This window comes from Clarias gariepinus, chromosome 8 (assembly GCF_024256425.1).
Source record: "Clarias gariepinus isolate MV-2021 ecotype Netherlands chromosome 8, CGAR_prim_01v2, whole genome shotgun sequence".
NCBI classification, from domain to species: domain Eukaryota; kingdom Metazoa; phylum Chordata; class Actinopteri; order Siluriformes; family Clariidae; genus Clarias; species Clarias gariepinus.
In genome coordinates this window covers 36,906,266-36,925,451 of record NC_071107.1, presented here as the reverse complement: position 1 = coordinate 36,925,451, position 19,186 = coordinate 36,906,266, and the positions used below count along the sequence as shown (strand labels likewise).

Here is a 19,186-nt window from a genome sequence, read left to right as displayed (position 1 = left end):
TCTGGCTACTTTACGTAAACTGGGTTACTTCAGTTTTAAATAAACACACTTTTTATGCAGATAAATGCAAGGCGACAGAGAACAGAGGAATGTCTAAGAGGCTCTGGCTACAAGGGGACGGTGTATTATTGTCGTTGCGTGTTAGCGAAGGAGAACGCCGTCGTGCGCGTGCAGCTTCAGCGTAGCTGGAACTGATCGACTCTTCTCGACAGATCGTCCAGTGTGAACAGTCAAGGAGAACACATCATAGATCAAAGACATTAAGCACCACAACATAAAATGCCAAACTTAGTGTCATTAATGTAATCAGTGTGTAGTGTATGTTTTTAAAGCCCTGTGTGATTATTTAGACTGATTTCCAATTGATTAAAACCAAGTGTTTCCCTATCAGAAAGGGTTCCCAGAAGAGGCCAGGACCCTTAAATCACCCAAACTACTGCTGATTATTTTTAAATGTTCATATCTTCCACCTGTCAGGAGTTTACCTTTGACCTACGGGTACTATACCAGGAATGCTTCCCGATCTCGTACGTTTTGCCGACTGGGCTGGTGAAATGCGTTCATGAAGAACAGGCAGACTTGCAGCAGTCACAGGAAAGGATATATTTGCCGTTTATCTGTTTAATACTGTGATGGACTTTCCTCTGGAACGCGATCTGAGCCTCACACATGCACGCGTCCTCGACCAAATCACTGCGAGCCTCTGCGAGAGAACCGAGAGACACACAGGAGTGTGTAAAAAACACTGTTTAAAAAGTCACATGTTTTTATAGTAAACATTAAATTAATATTAATTAAAATGTGAGAAGAGCTTTACTTAACTGAGAGTCATGGTTTAATATATACTGTATATATATATATATATATAAAGCTAATCAGCATCAGATATTTTTATATTAATAAATAGAAATTTAGTTGTTTTACTAGCTAGATTGAGCATTACTAGTAAGCTAGTTAGTATTAATTAATTAGTTATTAATTAGTATGAAAGCTAGCTAGTTTAAAAGCACAAAGTGTAAAGTAATCTAAATGTAAAAATAACATAAAAGCCATGTTCAATGTACTGCAATCCAATTGATTAGCACTAAGTTAGCATGCCATCAAGTCGTCTATAATACCGGCTAAACAGAGTTACTTCATTTTAATTAGTCTTTTTTTTTTAGCCAAGCCTTTTTTTAGAACCATAACAGAACGTTTGTGAGTTTGGAAGTAAACAAGACTGAAAAGGATCTTATAAAAATGAAAATATGTATATATAAAAGAAAAGTGATTTAGTAATTAGCACAGCAGTTAGCAATGACATTTTTTTAAACGCAGTCAGAGTGTGTGTTATTTAACAACCAGCAGGAGCATGACAGAGTCTTCAAGACGAACCCTTGGCTTGCGAGCACGTTTTCTTGTCCGGGTTAAGCACATGTCCCTCTCTGCACTTGCAGTAGTAAGAGTTGTATCTGTTCACGCATTCGTGCTCGCAGTCGTGTCCGAGTGCACATGCATCGATACCTACAGACAATAATAATGACTAGCAGAGTTAGCCAACAAACAAACACAAAAATATGTTCATCATTTATGCAATCAGACCACAGTGTTGAAAAGCAGAAAGAAATGAATACAAGAAATCCAAATAATCATCTAATGACCAAATGTTGGACGTGTGTATAAACGTTTCTTAATTTTTCCGCTCTCTAGTTTAGTTTGGACCAGCAAGGATCTGTGGTTTCATCTTTTCTCAATCTTATCGTTACAAAGATAAATGAAACTCGGAAGGAAGTAGCAGAGTTAACTGCTGCCGCTGGTGAGCGTACAGTACTTAGCTAGTACTTGCTTTGCTAACGTAATCTGAGAACAGGGCTAATATGGCGTCTAGCATGTGAATCAATTTACTTATTTTCGCACTGCACAGTTTTATTCTTTTTTTGCTCATCTGGTCAGCTTTATAAACTGTTTTTGTTTTATTAGGCCACATTCAAATGTGACAACACTTGTAACTTACAGTTATATTTATATATATTGTATAACAATAGTGACTACTTACTGTACCTGCTAGCATGAACACAGGATCAAGAGGCTATAAGGTTTACACACGCAAGAAGTCATATCTTCATATTCCTGCTTCAGACAACATCGTTAAGCTCCTTGATCATATATAGACATAAACAATTTACTGAAGCAATCATCTACGAAATAATTTACGCATAGAAGTTAAAAGAAGAACAATGTTACGTTGAGCAACATCAAGTTCAAGGTTTGTAAGAGCTTTTGGGCTTCCATTTCTACCAATTCTTTTGTGTTCTTAAAATAAAGATAAGCTTATATTTGGTATTTTAAAGCAAACGCTGCACTTGTATTTCTAATCTTACCACACAGAGTTTCCCTGAACTTGGACGTGAGCTTCTCGATCACGCCATACGTCTCCACATAGAACACGTGATCGTCCAGGGGATGGCTCGCCATGGCTTTCAGAGATTTCATGTCGGCCCTGTCCACTCCAACAGCGTAGATCTCGATCCCAGCAGCCCTGGCGGAAGCTGACACCTCCTCCACTTTATCCTGCGGCCGCCCGTCTGTCACGATGATGGCCACCTTAGGGATGTTCTTATTAGACGACCTGGCTCCGGACTCCTCAGTGAACGTGCGCTCCATTGTTGTTTTGATGGCCAGGCCGGTCATGGTGCCAGTGGAGAGAGGCTCGACTCGAGAAAAGGCACGTTTGAGATCTGCCTTGTTGGCGTACGTCTTCAGGAAGAACTCGATGCTGACCGTGCTGGCGTAATTGACCAATCCGATACGTGTGGCATCGACGCCGACGTCCAGAGAATCCACCATGTCTGAGAGGAACACTTTGACCTTCTCGAACTCGGCAGGACGGACGCTGCGAGAGCTGTCGATGATGAACACCAGGTCCAGCGGGCGGCTCTTGCACACCTCTGCCAGGGCTGAGGATTATGGGAGAGTTCAGTTTCTTTTGAACGGTAACACCAAGGCATTAAAAACATGGCAACAAACATTTTAACAGTGATTATGCTATTTCATTCTACTAAAAAGAACAACTACTGAGGTAGTTTATATTCTGAGAAAGAGAAAAAAGATAGAAAAGGGTTGGCTCATAATCAGGAAGATGTGCTAAACTAGCAGACGAAAAACATGTTAATGCATTATTAGACCAGTAGTGTGAACACTGGATTCAAGTTCTTCTCCTTCATCTTGGCAAGTGTAAAATCAATTCAAATCCAGTCAGCAACAATCTCTCAAAGTCAAGTGACCTGGGCACTAATAAAAATCCTCAAGATCCAGATCATAACACAAATGTTACATAAATGTCAACCAATTCAAGGTGTGAAGATCTGATGATGAAGCTCCTCTCGTAACTGTGTAGCAAGATCAAGTAACATCAAATCGTTACTTCAAAAAAGATGAAGGTCAGGTGTTAAGACTCATTTGAGGAGCTCTGTCTAGTTGATAGAACCTAAAATGATGAAGAACCTAAAATCAATGTACAATAAAACATTTACATTTGCATTTAGGCATTTGGCAGACGCTCTTATCCAGAGCGACTTACATTTTTTTTTTTTTTTATCTCTTTACACATCTGAGCAGATGAGGGTTAAGGGCCTTGCTCAAGGGCCCACCAGTGGCAACTTGGTGGTTGTGGGGTTTGAACCTGGGATCTTCCGAACCGTAGTCCAATGCTCTAACCACTGAGCTACCCCTGTCCCCAGGGGTAAAACTGATTATCCGACCCTTTGGGTTAATGGAATAGTCCTAAAGACATTTCTTCATGAACTCCAAATGCTCTGACAAATATGGGTGATCTGATGATACTTTGAAGATGAAATCAAAGCTCCTTAGATGAAAGAAGAAACATTTTAAAACATTAGTCTAGTATCTTGTATTTACTAGAACTAGACATTTGGGTTTCTCTTTTCAAGGTTCTCTAATGAACTGAAGAAGATTCTTAAATGGTTCTTGGGTGAAGATTTCTTGCGTGAATCTTCTTCAGTAGGCTCATGACAATCTAAAAGCCAAGTTTCAGTTGATTAGCTTCTTTGATGAAACACCTACAGAGGCTTGACTTTGAGCCCACTAAAGAAATTTATGAAAGTATTTTATCTTCTTGTGTATGAAAAACTCACACTTATGAAAAATAAAATCATAAATAAGTTAAAAAACAAGATCATCTTGAATTACTACTTGTAAATTTAATGCCTTACAATCTTAAACTCTCAGATAAGCAGTGAAACATCTTAAAATACCAATCCAGTGATTTTGGCAAGTCCAGTAGTTATCAGACATTTAGATTACCGCATGACTACTAAAGGACCTTCTCAGAAGGATCTCCAACCATCTAAGGAGGGTCATCATTCCCGATGAAGAATCTACAAGACCACAAGACTCATCAGATGAGCAGAGAAAGTTCAGTCATCCTGGGACATTATTCCCAGATATGTAACATCTTGGGATTTTACAGTCCTGAACCTTCTCTGTTCATCTGAGGTGCTTCACCAGAATGTTAATGAAGCCATGGTGAACTTTTTTAAACCCATGGAACTACCTAGGGAGGAAGAAACAGGTATGAAATGGATGTGTGAAAGATAATACAGATGTCATGAATCCCAGCATGCTCTGTGGAGGAAAAGAAAGGTGAAAAAAGAGGACTAGCTTGTCCTGGATCTACCTGGAGGAGTGGGAGGTGCAGCAGAGGAAGTGGTTGCACTCAGGGTAGTGAGTGGCAGTGTGGTGGGCATCGTGGTGGGTGTGGTGGTGGCAGGTAAAGTGGAAGAAGGGACTGGAGTAATTGTTATGGTCGGAGTAGGAAATGTGGGTGGCACTGTGGATGGCACTTTGGGAGGCATTGTGGATGGCACTGTGGATGGCACTGTGGGAGGCATTGTGGATGGCACTGTGGATGGCATTGTGGATGGCACTGTGGATGGCACTGTGGGGCGCACTGTAGGAGGCAGTGTGGATGGCACTGTGGATGGCACTGTGGATGGCATTGTGGATGGCACTGTGGGAGGCATTGTGGATGGCACTGTGGATGGCACTGTGGATGGCATGGTGGATGGCACTGTGGATGGCATGGTGGATGGCACTGTGGATGGCACTGTGGATGGCATTGTGGATGGCACTGTGGGGCGCACTGTAGGAGGCAGTGTGGATGGCACTGTAGCAGACATTGTTGGGTGCACTGTGTGGTGCACTGTGGGGCGAACTGTGGGCCGTACTGTGGGGCGTACTGTGGGCCATACTGTGATACACGGCTTGGGTAGCATTAGCTTTGGAGGCACCACCGGCACAACTGGATGCTGGGCAGGAAAGACGGGTCGATGGTGGGGAAACACAGGCCACTTCCAAGGTGGACGATGATGGAAATTCCCGTAAAACCTGGGGTTAATGGCATGAGCTTAGTGTAGTTAGACAGAGACAGAGAGAGAGAGAGAGAGAGAGGCAGGGTGGAGAATTAAGCCAAGCATGATGGTATCTCATATGGAGAGAAAGAGACAAGGCTAGCTGCTTATTAAAGTTCCAGCCCAAAATCTTTCTACAGTTTCTGTTAAAATGTCTGAAAAAACAACTGAAAGAGTTTGAAATTGCTATACATTCACCAGGAATGTGAGTTGTATGATATACAGGTAGAGTATTTAAATAATAATAGCCAAGTTTTTACAGTAATGACCTGAGTTGAAGCTATTTTTTATATTATATTTTATTTTATATTATATTTTATATTATATTTTTATATTTTATTTTATTTTTTATTATTGTGATTTATATACAGTATATATATATATATATATATATATATATATATATATATATAGTGTTTAGAACACTTTCTAACTCCATGATGGTTCCTGATTTTTATTTCTTTCTACATTGTAAAGGAATGCTGAAGGCGTCCAGAAAATGCATTAATCTCCTTCGAACAGTTAATGGTGAGATGTTTCTGCTACTTCTGCTCTGTAAAGACTTCATAACGCCTCTAATCTGAGGTGCTGGTTGTTAATTGGTCATTTTTCAGGCTGATAACTCTAAATGAACTTCTGGTCTGCGCCAGAGGTAGGTTTTGGTCTCGCCCTCCTGGGACGGCCTTCATGAGAGACAGTTTCATTATGGTGCTGGATGGATTTTGCAAATGCACTTGACAATACTGTTCTTGCAAGAACTATTACAGAAAGGCCGACCTCTGTGTCTTAAAATAACAACTAACTGTTGTTTTTCTTCTTGTTACGTAATGTACTGTATATATAAGTTGAATAATTATATATTTTAAATATTCTAATATACTCAATCTAACACTATTACACATACACTATTAGTAATAGTGTTAGATTAGTTCTGTTAGTAAAGTAACAGTTTGTCAATGCAAAGGGGGGAAAGATCTAACTATATACACACACACACACACACACACATATAAACCTATACACCTATTTACCTATTTGGACATTTATATTTGGACATTTTCATATCAATATATAAAATGTAGAGATGTTACATGATGCAGGTGATTTATTTGAAAATAAAATAAAATAAGATAATAATAATAATAATAATAATAATACAGTACATTTAAATAGGAATGGGGTAAAAACTTTATGTGTGATAGATGCCTAAATATGTTTTGTGTGGAAGCGTAATAAAAATATTACACATTATTAGCGAACTATTTGTTGTAAATGACCTCAAAATCACCATAGACTAAAATAAAATTCTAATGCTTTCACACAAGACATAATTAGGAAACTATCACAAATAAAGTTTATACCACATTCCTATTTACATATGAATTTTTCTTTTTTTATCCCTAATTTATTCATTACCTCTTGGTTTAATTTTTTTTTTTTTTTTATAAACTCCCTTTTTTTTAAGATGACTGCACGGTCAGTTTTCATAAACACACCTAACTTTATTTAAAGAAGGAAAATCAAATTGATGAATGATGCCTGTCCTGTTTACGATAACTACAATCTTACTTTATTATTATTATAATAATACAACAGGTAACAGTGCCGATATTAGCACCTGAATCCTGTTTATGTCACACTTACACATAATATTACTTGAGTATGATTGTGTATTAACATTATGAATCCTCTTAAATAAACTTTTTTAGAAATTATTTTTAGTTTTGCATAAATTTATCCTAAAACTACATAAAAAAAACAAAAACTTTGCACTGCACTAATAGAGAAAACCTTCCAGCCTTCTGATGAAGAGTGTCTCTCAGAGACCTGGTCCATACCTCCAAAGTTGATGTTGTGTCCGTGAGCAGGTCTGCTGTAGGTCAGTGGTCGGTGTCTTGCCGTAGATCTGTCCTGGATAAATCTGTACGGTCCGTATGTCGCCTCTACCTCCATCATCATCATCATCATCATCATCATCAGTGATGTCAAGAAACTAATCAACGAGCGTACAAACCAGGCCATGCTGCTGATGGTCTCGGGCTCTTCACACGTGTGTAGTGCAGCTCTGTTTGCTCTATTACACTACTGAAGGGCTCAGGATTTTTAAAGATCCAGGCTCCACCCCCTGACACACAGACAGCCAATCAGCACTCTGGGTGGAGGACTGGGAGAGTATAAAGACAGATTTACTGTTCAGAGAGAGAGAGAGAGAGAGAAATATTGAATGAAATGAAGTGAGCTGTACAGGACAGTAACTGTAGCTCTGAAAAAAAAAAAAAAAAGCTTCCACTCTTCTTGGAAGGCCGTCCACAAGATTTTGGAGTGTTTCTGTGTGAATTCGTGTCCGTTCATTCTGTACAGGATTTACGATGTCAGACCCTGATGTTGGTCGAGAAGGTCTGGCTCGTAATCTCCGTTCAAGTTCATCCCAGGGGTGCTTGATGGGGATGAGGTCACGGCTCTGTGTTCGGGCCGGTCGAGTTCAACTCATCAAACCGTGTCTTTATAGTCCTCGCTTTGTGCACTGGGGCGGAGTCACGTTGGAAAAGAAAAGGGCCTTAAAGAAGCTGTGTCCACGAAGCTGGAGGCGTAGCACTGGCAGTGATGTCTTGGTGTGATGAAGCATTAAAATTGCACTTCACTGGGGATCAGGGCCTGATTGAAACACCTGTTGTAAATAATCAACAGGTTTGGACAAATACTCTTGTCCATTATAATCATATATAGTTACTGTATTATATAAGATTATTTTTAAAAGCTGGATTATTACAGATTTCATTAAAAAAAAAACTACAAACAACAAACTTAATAAAATAAGGCGTACACATAACTCTGTCTTTAAAATAAGATGATTAAATATGACTTTGGCATAAGCGTAGATAGATATAGAGATAAAAATCCACCTATAAACATTTATAAATAAAAAACAAGACTATTTTAACTATTTTAACTGTCTATAATGAATGTAATCTATTATGTTCTGTGTTTTTGCTCATAAGGAGTTTGTGATTAAATTCTACTTAACATTAGTATGAATGAGCAGCTGTAGGTGTAGTTCCACCACCGGCCGCAGGGGTGCAGCATTACACATGACAGCTATAAAGACACTTCCGTTGTCGCGAGCTCTGCGAAATGGTCACTTCCTGTTTACAGGCAGACTCCAGGCTCGCGCACGTGAGGCTTTAAAACCCTTTTAAAAAATCCCATTTTAATTCAGTTCTGTGATTTTTATTCGGATTAAAGTAATCCGGAGTTATTTTACCGACTGTACAGGAGGGAGGTGTGTGTGTGTGTGTGTGTGTGAGAGAGAGAGAGAAGTAGCATCAGCATGTAGACTGTTAATTTAGAGGTTATCAAGTGTATAATAATAATAATCATGAGTCACGTGATGTAGTCTGGGATTTAATTTCCTTTTTTAATAAATAAATGCAAAAACAGTCTGTAATTCCAGCTGTGAGAATGAGTCGGTATTGTCAGTGTTGTCTCCTCCTTTTGTCTGCAGTTCACCCTGTCATGCTGTCAGTCAACTCCTGGGCCACACCCTGACTCATGGCACAACCCATTCCCATATAATCAGTGCCAGGATCTGTGGGGTTCATGTTTGGGTTCATGTTCTCTGATGAATCCCTCTTCTGATTATCCAAAAAATGAATAATAAAAACTTTTCAAGAGAAGCAAAGGTGAGCGTCACCATCAGTCATGCAGTACAGGACAGTAAAGCGAGACCATTCACGTGTGGTGTCTCTTCTCAGCCGAGGCAGCACGCTCACTCACAATTTTGTTTAAGAACACAACCATGAATAAAGAACGGTACAAATGCACCCTCCGAGAGCAGCTTCTCCCAAACCACCCAGGAAAAGTTTGGTGATCAACAATGCTTTTTTTTCTTTCCCAGCATGATGGAGCTCCTCGCCATAAGGCGAAAGTCATAATTAAGTGGCTCGGGGAACAAAACATGGAAGTTTTGGGTGCATGGACAGGAAACTCATCAGACCTTAATCCCATTGAGAACTTGTGGTTGATTCTCAAAAGGATCAATGTATGTTCATCCTTACATACATTGATTATGTAAGGATGGGCTGCGCCATCAGTCAGGGTGTGGCCCAGAAGTTGATTGACAGCATGTCAGGGTGAACTGCAAAGGTCTTGAAAAAGATCAACACTGCAAATACTCTTTACATTAACTTAATGTAATTATCAATAAAAGCCTTTAACACATGTTTATTTTTACTTTTGTAATTATACTTCAGTATACCAGAGTAACATCTGACACAAACGCACTGAAGCGGCAGACTTGGTGTAAATTAAAATTTGTCATTACACGTATAAATATTACAAATACAAATTATATTTTCTTCACTGTACAGAAGTATGAACAAAATAAAATGAATTAATGTGTGCGTGTGTCTTTGCAGTGAGAGGAGGAGAAGATGCAGAGTTTGTCTGTGAAGGCCCTGACCCTGCGCCAGCTCGGGAGACTCACGTCCCTGCAGGTCCCGTCCGCGTGGCACGGTGCGAGCGTGTGTCTGCACTGCCCGCGGGCGCTTCACGCTCGTCAGCTCTGGGGCGCAGGCGCTCCTCTGGTGCAGCGCTCAGCGGCGCTTCTCAAACCACGAGACGCCTCCCGCACCTCGCCGTATCAGCAGACCCGCTGTAAAGGCTACAAGCGGAGGAAGGGCCGAGCGGGAGGGGCCGAAGGGGAGGAAGAGGAGGAGGAGGAGGAGGATCCTGAGGCGAGCGATTACGAGGACGAGCTGCAGGACGATCCCACGTTACCTAAAGACTACAGAGACCAGGAGAGGGCGCTACAGTCGCTACGCTTCGATCTCGTCATGAAGACGGGACTCGACATCGCTAGGCAGTGAGCGGCACGCACACACACTGATACAAACAAACACCAGTAAACAGATAAACATCAAAACATGAATAAGCACAACCACATAATTGTAAGTAAACACGGCTAGTCGCGCGAGTCAGCGCTCTGACCTGTGGTGGTCTCTCCGCAGTAAAATCGAGGACGCCTTCTACGAGCACAAGCTGAGACTAAACGGACAGAAGCTGATAAAGAAGAGCAAAACTGTGAGTTAGTTTACACACACACACACACACACACACACACACACAAAGAAAACAAGACACTTTTTACATAAATTACATCAACCTGAACAATTTTTAGGAAGCCTTTACGCTCCGCCCATTTTAAAGTTGCACTGTGATGTCATACAAAAATCTAAATAAAAAAAAAAAGTTACAAACTGTTTCTTGATGTAGATGTACCGTTCTGAAATATGTAGATTTTTGCATTATAGACTGTTTATAAACAACAATAATGAGAAATTATTTCACATTCATCTTATTAAAAAATTTTTAGTTGAATCAAATGATGATCAAAAATATTTATTAATCATAACAATTAAATATATAATAGATAGATTGGTTTAAATTGAGAAATTGTATATTTTTAGATTCTGGATATATCCAGAGAGTAAAGTATGATTAACTGCTGAGGATTAATTCCAGTTTCCTTTTACAAATTAGCATGTATTTGGTTGTTAATTAAAAGTATTGGCACCCCTCTAACCTGCAAATATGTGTAAAAATTACTGCTATTGCTAAAGAATTTACTGCACTTGCTTGAAGTTTAGTGATTAGTGTGTAAGCCTTTGTTAGCATCTTTATAATATTTTAATAACTTTTAGTGACTGTGATGTATGCTACAGTGTCTGGTCTGTTTTGTTTTTTTTTCTTACTGTTTGGCTCCACCTGCAGGTCAAAGTGGGAGACACACTGGACCTGATCGTTGAGGAGGACAAAGAGAAGGACACGGTGACGCTGAAGAGGGTCGTCCTGAAGAAGATTGTCGGAGAAACGAACGACGGAGAAAAACAGAAAGTCCTGCTGAGGAGCTGGAAACATCTTCAGCTTCCCAAACGAGACGCCTTCAGGGAATAAACCGCGTGAACAACGCAACGAACAAGAGAGCTTTATTAGCACAGAGCGAGAGTGTGTTTCTCCTCCACGCCGATCTGGAAGAATGTGGTGCTGAAAACTGACAGAACGTAATAAACATTTTCACAACGTTGTAGAGACTCGAATCGAGGAAGTGCACAGGATTATTTATGGCTCGGTGTAAGATCATCTCGGGGGGGTTTAATATCTCACAGATTAAACTTTCACTGAGTGATGAGCCAAAGTCTGATCGTTTAGTCACATGAAATACCGTGTTCATATGCAGTAGGCTGTAATATAAAATAAATTAAAACTGTTTAAAGTGTGTTTACACTTCATTTTTATCTAATAAGGTTAAATATCCATGTCAATAACTGTCTCTAACTGTATATCCCTGGAAATGTCCTCAACAAAAGAACTTGTTGCTTGTGTTTACTGCCATCACCATCAAACTTTTTCTTGTTCCTGGGCAGAAAGTGTTTCCCAGTTATTTATGCCTAAAGTAAATGTGATTCGATAATGAAGTTTCAACTTTTCCAGAACATTCTAGGTTGCATTTAGTGGTGAGTAGCTGATGAGAACTTTCTAGAACTTAATAGACTTTTCTCTAGTAACCACATATTAATCTCGATTCATATGTTTTATTTGGACCTTATGGAAATGTTTAAATTTGCCTTTTTTTTTTTTTACATAGAAAATAGGTTAATTTCAAAATTTAATCATCCAGGTCAGAAAAGCACGCTAGCGGGGAATCATGGATATTTTCTATTTACAGTTTTACACCATAAACAATTAAGACGTACAGTACTGTCCACAAACTAAATTTGTTTTAGCTGTCACAAATTCAATTGTCGATGCTCCGTCACAAACCTGACACGTTTTCTTTAACACAATTGTTTTATAATATTTTGGTTTGCTAGAAAAATCCTTTGGACTCGCAAGTCGACTTTTTTTTTTAATTATTAAAAAGTTTATTCAATCCAATGATTTAATTTCCAGATCTAAAACAACTATTATTTTAAATTTGCTTTATATAATTTGTACACTATAGCAATTAAAAATAATACAATTAAATCAACAATTAGGATTTGGGGAAAGGAACAGGAAATAGTTTGGAATTTTATATAGAAAATTAAAACAAAACTACCATGAAAATTAATACTTTGTGGGGGGGGCTGCAAAACTTTATTTGGCTAAAAATAGCATGCAAATAATTTTAAATATTTTATACAGCTATACATTAGCTATATTAAAATAAATCAAAATAATATTTAAAGGAAAAGATGTAGCCGTACTTGAAATAATTTGTGGAGGGAAAATATTTTGCAAGGATTAATTTCTTTTATTATTATCATTAAATATTAATTATTATAAGAAAAAGATTTTAAGTAATATTAGGAAAAAATTCATTAAAGTTATGAGTTATACTTTGTAGATTATTTATATATATTGAAAAATATTAAATATAAATCTTTAAAAACATTAATTTAAATAATTTCTATTTACCCAAAATAAACATACCAATATTTACAAATAGTGAATATTTGTGATTAAAAGCAGCAATATTTTGTAATAATTTATAACTGATGAGTTATTTTTGAAGTCATTATAAATTCACCCAGTTTTTTACTTTATACTTGACTGACTGTTCAGCAATTCAGTCTTGAAGAACATTTTGATGCAGACGGTTAAACATAGACATTCCTTTATGTTCCTACTGAACCACAGCATGTTATTGCGTCATAAAATACAAGAGCCAATCAGGTTACAGTATGTAAATGATCTCTACTTAACCAGGGAAAGACGGAGCGCCGTCTCGGTCTCGGGGTGTTTGTAGTAGGCACCGCTTGCATAATGCGTCACTGACTGGCTGCCTTACCACGTGCATTATGGGAAGGACACACTCAGCTAGTGTTCATGTCAGAATGTTGCAATAGAGCAAACTAAGTGCTATTCAGAAATCAACTATTTAAGCGCTGATATGTGGGAGAGACTTGCAGGTATCGCCTCTGAACCGTCTCAAGTCCAGGATGAACAGAGCAGTACACGAATTTCACAACTGCAAACCATAAATAAATAAATACAGATCTGTTTCTGGAGAAACACAAACTTTTATTTAAAAATAGTCATTGATCTGTTTCTATATTTTAGTATTCACTGCAGCTAGAACATTAAGTTAGAAAAACACCAGTGCTGCAACTTTAGAATTAATTAAAAACAAAAAATATATAATATATCTATCTATCTCTGCCATTACTAAAGTGACTCGTAACTAAAGATGAAATACTTTCCACTTCTGTATTTGCTAGCCTAAGGCTACGATAGCTTATCTATTAAAAGTTAGTTTGGCAAATTAATATTACTAATCTGTCAATAGTGTTATCATAAATCAGATTCGCTGTCGTTGTGTTGAAGCTACATCAGATAAACGAGGAACCTGGATAAGGAGCTTACGTCTATGGTCTTGTGCAAAAAAGTTACAATTTTGTTTGAATACAATCCACCGGGTTACGAACCCGAGGCGGTGCTGTTCGATCTCTTGGCCTTTTTCAGGATGTCGCATTTCTTGCGATTCGGGCGTCTACAGCGCTCGTCGATGCTGGGAACGCATTCGTAGTGCCATACTTCCTCCATTTTTTCTGCGGGATACACGGCTTCGACGTAATGGCGGATGAGGCGGAGTCGCACGGGGTCGAGCTGTTTCTTGTTGCAGGCACCCGAATGGTTGTACTGAAGCCTCAGATTCTCGTGCGTAAAGAGTTCGGGAAAGAGACGGACGAGGAGCCGGGCAGCGAAATTCCCGACTGAGAGGCTCTGCTGGACGATTTCTCTCACTTCAGAGTCTGAGAGTAAGTATGACGAAGGCACTGGGAAGTCTGGACTGGAAACCTTGAGATCCTCCAGAGGAATCTTACAAAAGTCTTTACTACTTTTTTCAGGTGGCAACAAGGGCACTTCAATGTCCTCTTTCAGACGATCCGAGGAGATTGGGCCAGCGGTTACGAAGTCTCCAAAGTCAAGATCCTGATCGGAGATGTAGACTTTCCGCTGTTGCTGGTACGAGCGACGTTGCTCCGTATCTCTCCGCCTACATCTTTCGTCGAGCTTCCCTACAAACTCCAGGGTCCAAACTCGGTCATTTTTCGCTCTCGGGTAGAGCAGCTGGACGTAATGGCGGATGAGATTGACCCGAGTGGGATCCAGCTGCTTTTTGCCCAGCGAGCCACTGCAGTTGTAGCGCTTGCGAGTGTTTTCTTGAGTGAACAGTTCAGGGAACATGAGGACCAAAAGGCGGGAGGCGAAGTTTCCGATAGACAAGCTGCTGTTGTAGATGCTCCTTATCTGCTCCTTCGTGAGGAGGTACTCTTGTGGAACTTCAAAATCTGGATGAGGGAAGTCCATTTTGTTGAAGTCGACAGGTTCGAGCAACAACCTTTTCGACCTCCGGTTGCACTTTTCATAGTCGGAAAAATCGCTGATCTTCACAACGGACACATCATCAGGCAAAGAATTGTAGATCTCCTCAGGGTGGTTTTCCTGATCGCCACCATTGGACGAATTGTTCTCAAGCGCTTCCTCTATTCGCTGCGCGCACAATTGCAGCCACGTGTCTTCGGTCGTTTCTGGAAAATTTGCCTCCATGTATTTACGAATGATCTCCAGTCTGTCCGAACTGACCATCAGCTCTCCGACCGTCCTGTGTCCGTCTGGAAGTCTGCCTTCCTCAAACACTTCGGGAAACAGCCTGTTCAACAGGAATATTACAAACTCCTCAGCTGACGTGATGTCGTCGGGATTCTCCGCGCCTTCTTGGGAATCAGCAAGGAGGTCCGATTTGACGTGGCCAAAGTGGGTCCCGTTGAGGGCGGGGTTCTCTCCAGAATCCAGCGACAGGCTCTCGTCTTGTCCGTCCTCGTTAATGAAATGGCAGCCGTGATTTTGGTCCACGTCAAATCCAGTCTGTTTGACACAGACTTGCCCACTCTCCATGTCCTTCTGAGCCCAGAAATGGTTAAAAAAGTCGTTGATCTGCGGCAGGCACTCGTTCTGCCAAACGTTTCCGCTTTTGACCAGCGGGTAGCAGGACTCCACGTAATTGCGTAGGAGTTGCAGGTGCAAAGAATCCAGAGCGGGTTTGCTAGCGATGCCACAAGCTCGACACCCGTGGGCGCATTCTTTAGCTGTGAAAAGCTCTGGGAACAGCTGGACTAGCAGCCTGCACCCCAGCTCACCAGCAGTGGAGGCCTGCTCCATCAACTGACCCAGTTCCTCTCTGGTCAGCTTGTATTCCGGCGGAGGATGGAATTCCATTGCCATCTCTGGAGGCTTGATCTGTTTCTTGATGCGCGTCACTTCTATGGAAAGCAGGTCCACCTTACTGTGCAGCTGAGTCATGCTCGAGTTCAAACTGTTGAGAATGAAAAACATCTTTTCGAAAAGCGGGTACAGATGAGAATCGGGAGATACTGGAGACGTAGAGGATCCGGAAGACGGTGCTGCATCGAACCTTACATGAACCGGGCTGTCCAACTTCGGGAACAGGATCCCGTTACGGCTGACCGGGACCCCGGGTTCGTGCTGATCCATGCTGGACGTGGCCTTTTTCTCAGTGATCCGGTGCGAAATGCCATACAGAGGCTTCCTATACGACGATATGGTTCTGTCCTGTGGGGATCTGGTCGTTTCTTCTGAGCCACCATCTTGGAAAGGTTCTCCAACCTATAAAAAGAAACAGAAAAGTTTGTGCTCAGAAAAGTGCATACAGTCGTTTGCACGCGCAGGAAATTCCCCAGGGTTGAAATAACACTTAGAGTGATAAATGCACACCCAGCAGTGTTTATACGAGTTCAGTTAGATTTAAATAAACTCTGAAGGTGTTACATTTTCACTGTGTGGATTTTAGTTGCTGTTTTGCATTAGCTAAACCCGGAAGTTACCTTGAGCTTCTTTCTGTCCGCCGACTGGTTCTGCTCCAAATGAACGCCGACGACGCTGTGTGATGCAGATCTCTTGCCGATTCTCTGGCTGAAGCAGTTCAAAGACTTCTCGTCCAAATTCTGTTTCGATTCAGCGTCTGCAGTGTCGTCCGTGTCCTTCTCGACTTTGATCTCTGACACAAAAAAACGTGCACCTCAGTACACACTACTGTTCGCTTATGGCTTCTACAAGTCTTGTCCCGAAATTTCTGACTTTTATTTAAACTTAAAAACACTAACATTACTGTGACAACGGAAGTCCTGCTCATGCAGTGAAAACAAACAAGGCTTAACTGGTTAAGGTTCGTACACTTGATGCACAGAGCAAAAAGGATTATATTGTGTAACTGAGCCAAAAACAACAACTTTTAACCGGCATTATGAATTATTATTATTAATCATTATTACATGCTTTTTTAGGAAGACTGTCACACCAAAGCAAGCACCTACTTACCACACACACGCACACACACACAAACAAAACATTTTACCTTCATCAGGTGTGTGTCCATCCGATTGTGTGCCAAACTCAGACGAGCTCATTTCCTGAGGACAAAAAGTTTTTAAAAAAATGTATTTATTACTGATTACAAGTTAACACAGTTATATTTTGTACATCACTGCATTCTGCGCTGCAATTAGCCAGCCGCCACCTCGTGAGATATTTCGCTTCACGGAAACCTATAAACTAATACACTTTACACATGGCATACTGTACATTAACTGTAAATCCTAACTAATTACACTTTATTAACTTATAGCTAAAGTGTTACGTGAAGCGGTGCAACAGTGTTACTGATACAAACCGCTAACATTGGAGATTTCTTCCACAAATAAATACCTTTACCTAACACCTCGAACAACTCTTCACCCCGTCTATGAATATCAATTAACAACTCATCATTAATGAATATCAATCAACACCTTCTGACCAATCAGAATCCTGAACTAAAACTCTCTGTCACATTTGTTGTTGTTGGTCTTTCAGCTGATCCTGATCCTTGGCACAGGTTTTTACGCCAAATGCCCTTCCTGATGCAACCCTCCCAATTTATCCGGGCTTGGGACTGGCGCTGCATCCAGTGACTGGGGTTTTGCCACTGGGACAACCTACCACTAAGCCACAGGAAAAAGCACAGAGTGTAAGCTCGGGTGCGATCACGTGACTGCTGCTTAAATAGAAGATCAGGTCGATCTGGTCCAAACTCTTTAATTTTTTTTCCTTTTTTCGTCCGATCGCCTTGCGAAGGGGTACTTTAGCAAAGAAATTATAGAATTTCATCCTATATTTAGCTGATAATAAGACTTGTTAAGAATGATTAATAATATTCGTTGAGAATGGTCCAATGACATGAGCCCAAATATTTAAAAACAATATTGATTCGCTAAAAACAAAAGTGTGAGGGGGTTGGGGGGCGCACAGTGCTCCACCCCAAGGATGATTTGAAAAGAACCCATCAGAGCTCAGCCCATAAATTACATGCGTTTCATAAATTTACGTGCCTACATCGACACCCGTTTGTCCGGCGCCCCGCGTACATGAACGCAAATGAACGTAATACAGTTTAGATTTTTTTTATTGTAAATAATTTAATTTTAAGAAATACAGCGGAATGTTGTGACCATATGACTTTATTTCAATATTAAAATAAATAATAATCATGTTTATAATTACGTGTTAAAGTAGCGTTCTTCTCTGCCTAACTTTAATGGGCGGCGCCCCATTATTGACCAGCCGCCACTGCCGTCTGTGTGTAACTGTGTATCAATATCAAATCAACACCTTCTGACCAATCAGAATCCAGAACCGACTGTTTCACAATAAAACCACTAAAGGATATTATTTTTATAGTATGTAAATTAATTATGAATTATAAATTAGGTTATTTGTATATCCTCCTCATTAGAAACGCGTTCCAACCAATCAGCGTGCAGGGAGGCGGGGCCTGTCGAAATACGGGTGGTGGATCCAAAACTAAAACCACTTCGTCATACTTAAGAGCTGAAGTGAAAAACCCGCAGGAGCTCCAGCGCGCGTGAACAGTCACACCGTTACAATGTCACGAAAGCGCTGATGTTTTTGTTTATTCGGACCGGAAGTCAACCCGCGCGTGACGTGTGCGTTACAATGTTGCCAGATTGGAGGAGGAGGAAAGAAAAAACCCTCCACGCGCTTTAGGGATTTTTTGGGGGGGTTTGTTGTTGTTGTTGTTAATTTGACGAGGTCGCGCGGATGAAAGGCGTGTCACGCGGCGTGATCAGTGCGTGTAAAGCTTCAGACTTTAGAAAAATAAATCTAGTGCACCGAGAGTGGTCGGAGGAGGGACACACACACACACACACACACACAGCGGACGAGTTTCTCTCTCCCACACACACACACACACTTCATGAGAAACACAAACGGAATAAACTGTGAACTCACCCCGCAGTCGCGCGGCTCCACGCGCCGTGCCGTGTCCCTCACGCGGCCATCTGCGTCTCCGTGCGTCTGATCCACGCGTGACTCCCCCCTCCTCCTCCTCCCCCCGCCTCGCCTCCCCCCGCCTTTCCGTGTCCCGTGGTCGCGCGTGACGTGACGGCCCTGTCGGTGCTGTGTCATTTCCGCAGCTGCACGCGCGCGCACACTGTGGACTGTGGAGGGGGAAAGTGGGCTAAAGGCTCCGTCCTGAACCTCCTCCCCACTGTAGGGCACTAGGTGTAGGGAACTAGGGGTAGGGGGCGCACTAGCGTTACTATAAACATCAATAAGCATCATCATCATCATCATTATTATTATTATTATTTGTAAATGCATTTAATCAGTGAAGTTAAAACAGAAAAAATACTCTAAATGTAATTATAATAAGTAAA

At 40.8% G+C, this 19,186-nt stretch overlaps 3 protein-coding genes across 4 annotated transcripts; 1 reads left to right on the top strand and 2 right to left on the bottom strand.

Moving 5' to 3' along the window:
* Nucleotides 1-560: 560 nt before the first annotated feature.
* Nucleotides 561-7,465, bottom strand: matn3b (matrilin 3b). The gene is made up of 4 exons (XM_053502896.1): nucleotides 7,247-7,465; nucleotides 2,361-2,936; nucleotides 1,375-1,503; nucleotides 561-703 (listed from the first exon to the last, which is right to left on the bottom strand). The coding sequence occupies exons 1-4, from the start codon at nucleotides 7,428-7,430 to the stop codon at nucleotides 561-563; spliced, it is 1,032 nt and encodes a 343-aa protein (XP_053358871.1). The 5' UTR covers nucleotides 7,431-7,465.
* A 1,061-nt stretch (nucleotides 7,466-8,526) lies between these two features.
* On the top strand, nucleotides 8,527-11,684 carry mtres1 (mitochondrial transcription rescue factor 1). Of its 2 annotated transcripts, XM_053502484.1 has the most exons (5): nucleotides 8,564-8,582; nucleotides 9,659-9,707; nucleotides 9,824-10,269; nucleotides 10,415-10,487; nucleotides 11,178-11,684. In XM_053502484.1, exons 3-5 carry the CDS (start codon nucleotides 9,839-9,841, stop codon nucleotides 11,358-11,360), a joined length of 687 nt encoding a protein of 228 aa, XP_053358459.1. In that variant the 5' UTR covers nucleotides 8,564-8,582; nucleotides 9,659-9,707; nucleotides 9,824-9,838; the 3' UTR covers nucleotides 11,361-11,684. The 2 variants fall into 2 exon arrangements, with proteins under 2 accessions (XP_053358460.1, XP_053358459.1); XM_053502485.1 differs by lacking the exon at nucleotides 9,659-9,707 and having other exon boundaries at nucleotides 8,527-8,582.
* Nucleotides 11,685-13,454: 1,770 nt separating this feature from the next.
* On the bottom strand, nucleotides 13,455-18,840 carry bend3 (BEN domain containing 3). The gene is made up of 4 exons (XM_053503015.1): nucleotides 18,759-18,840; nucleotides 16,825-16,879; nucleotides 16,295-16,467; nucleotides 13,455-16,076 (listed from the first exon to the last, which is right to left on the bottom strand). The coding sequence occupies exons 2-4, from the start codon at nucleotides 16,874-16,876 to the stop codon at nucleotides 13,866-13,868; spliced, it is 2,436 nt and encodes an 811-aa protein (XP_053358990.1). The 5' UTR covers nucleotides 16,877-16,879; nucleotides 18,759-18,840; the 3' UTR covers nucleotides 13,455-13,865.
* Between the last annotated feature and the right edge of the window lie 346 nt (nucleotides 18,841-19,186).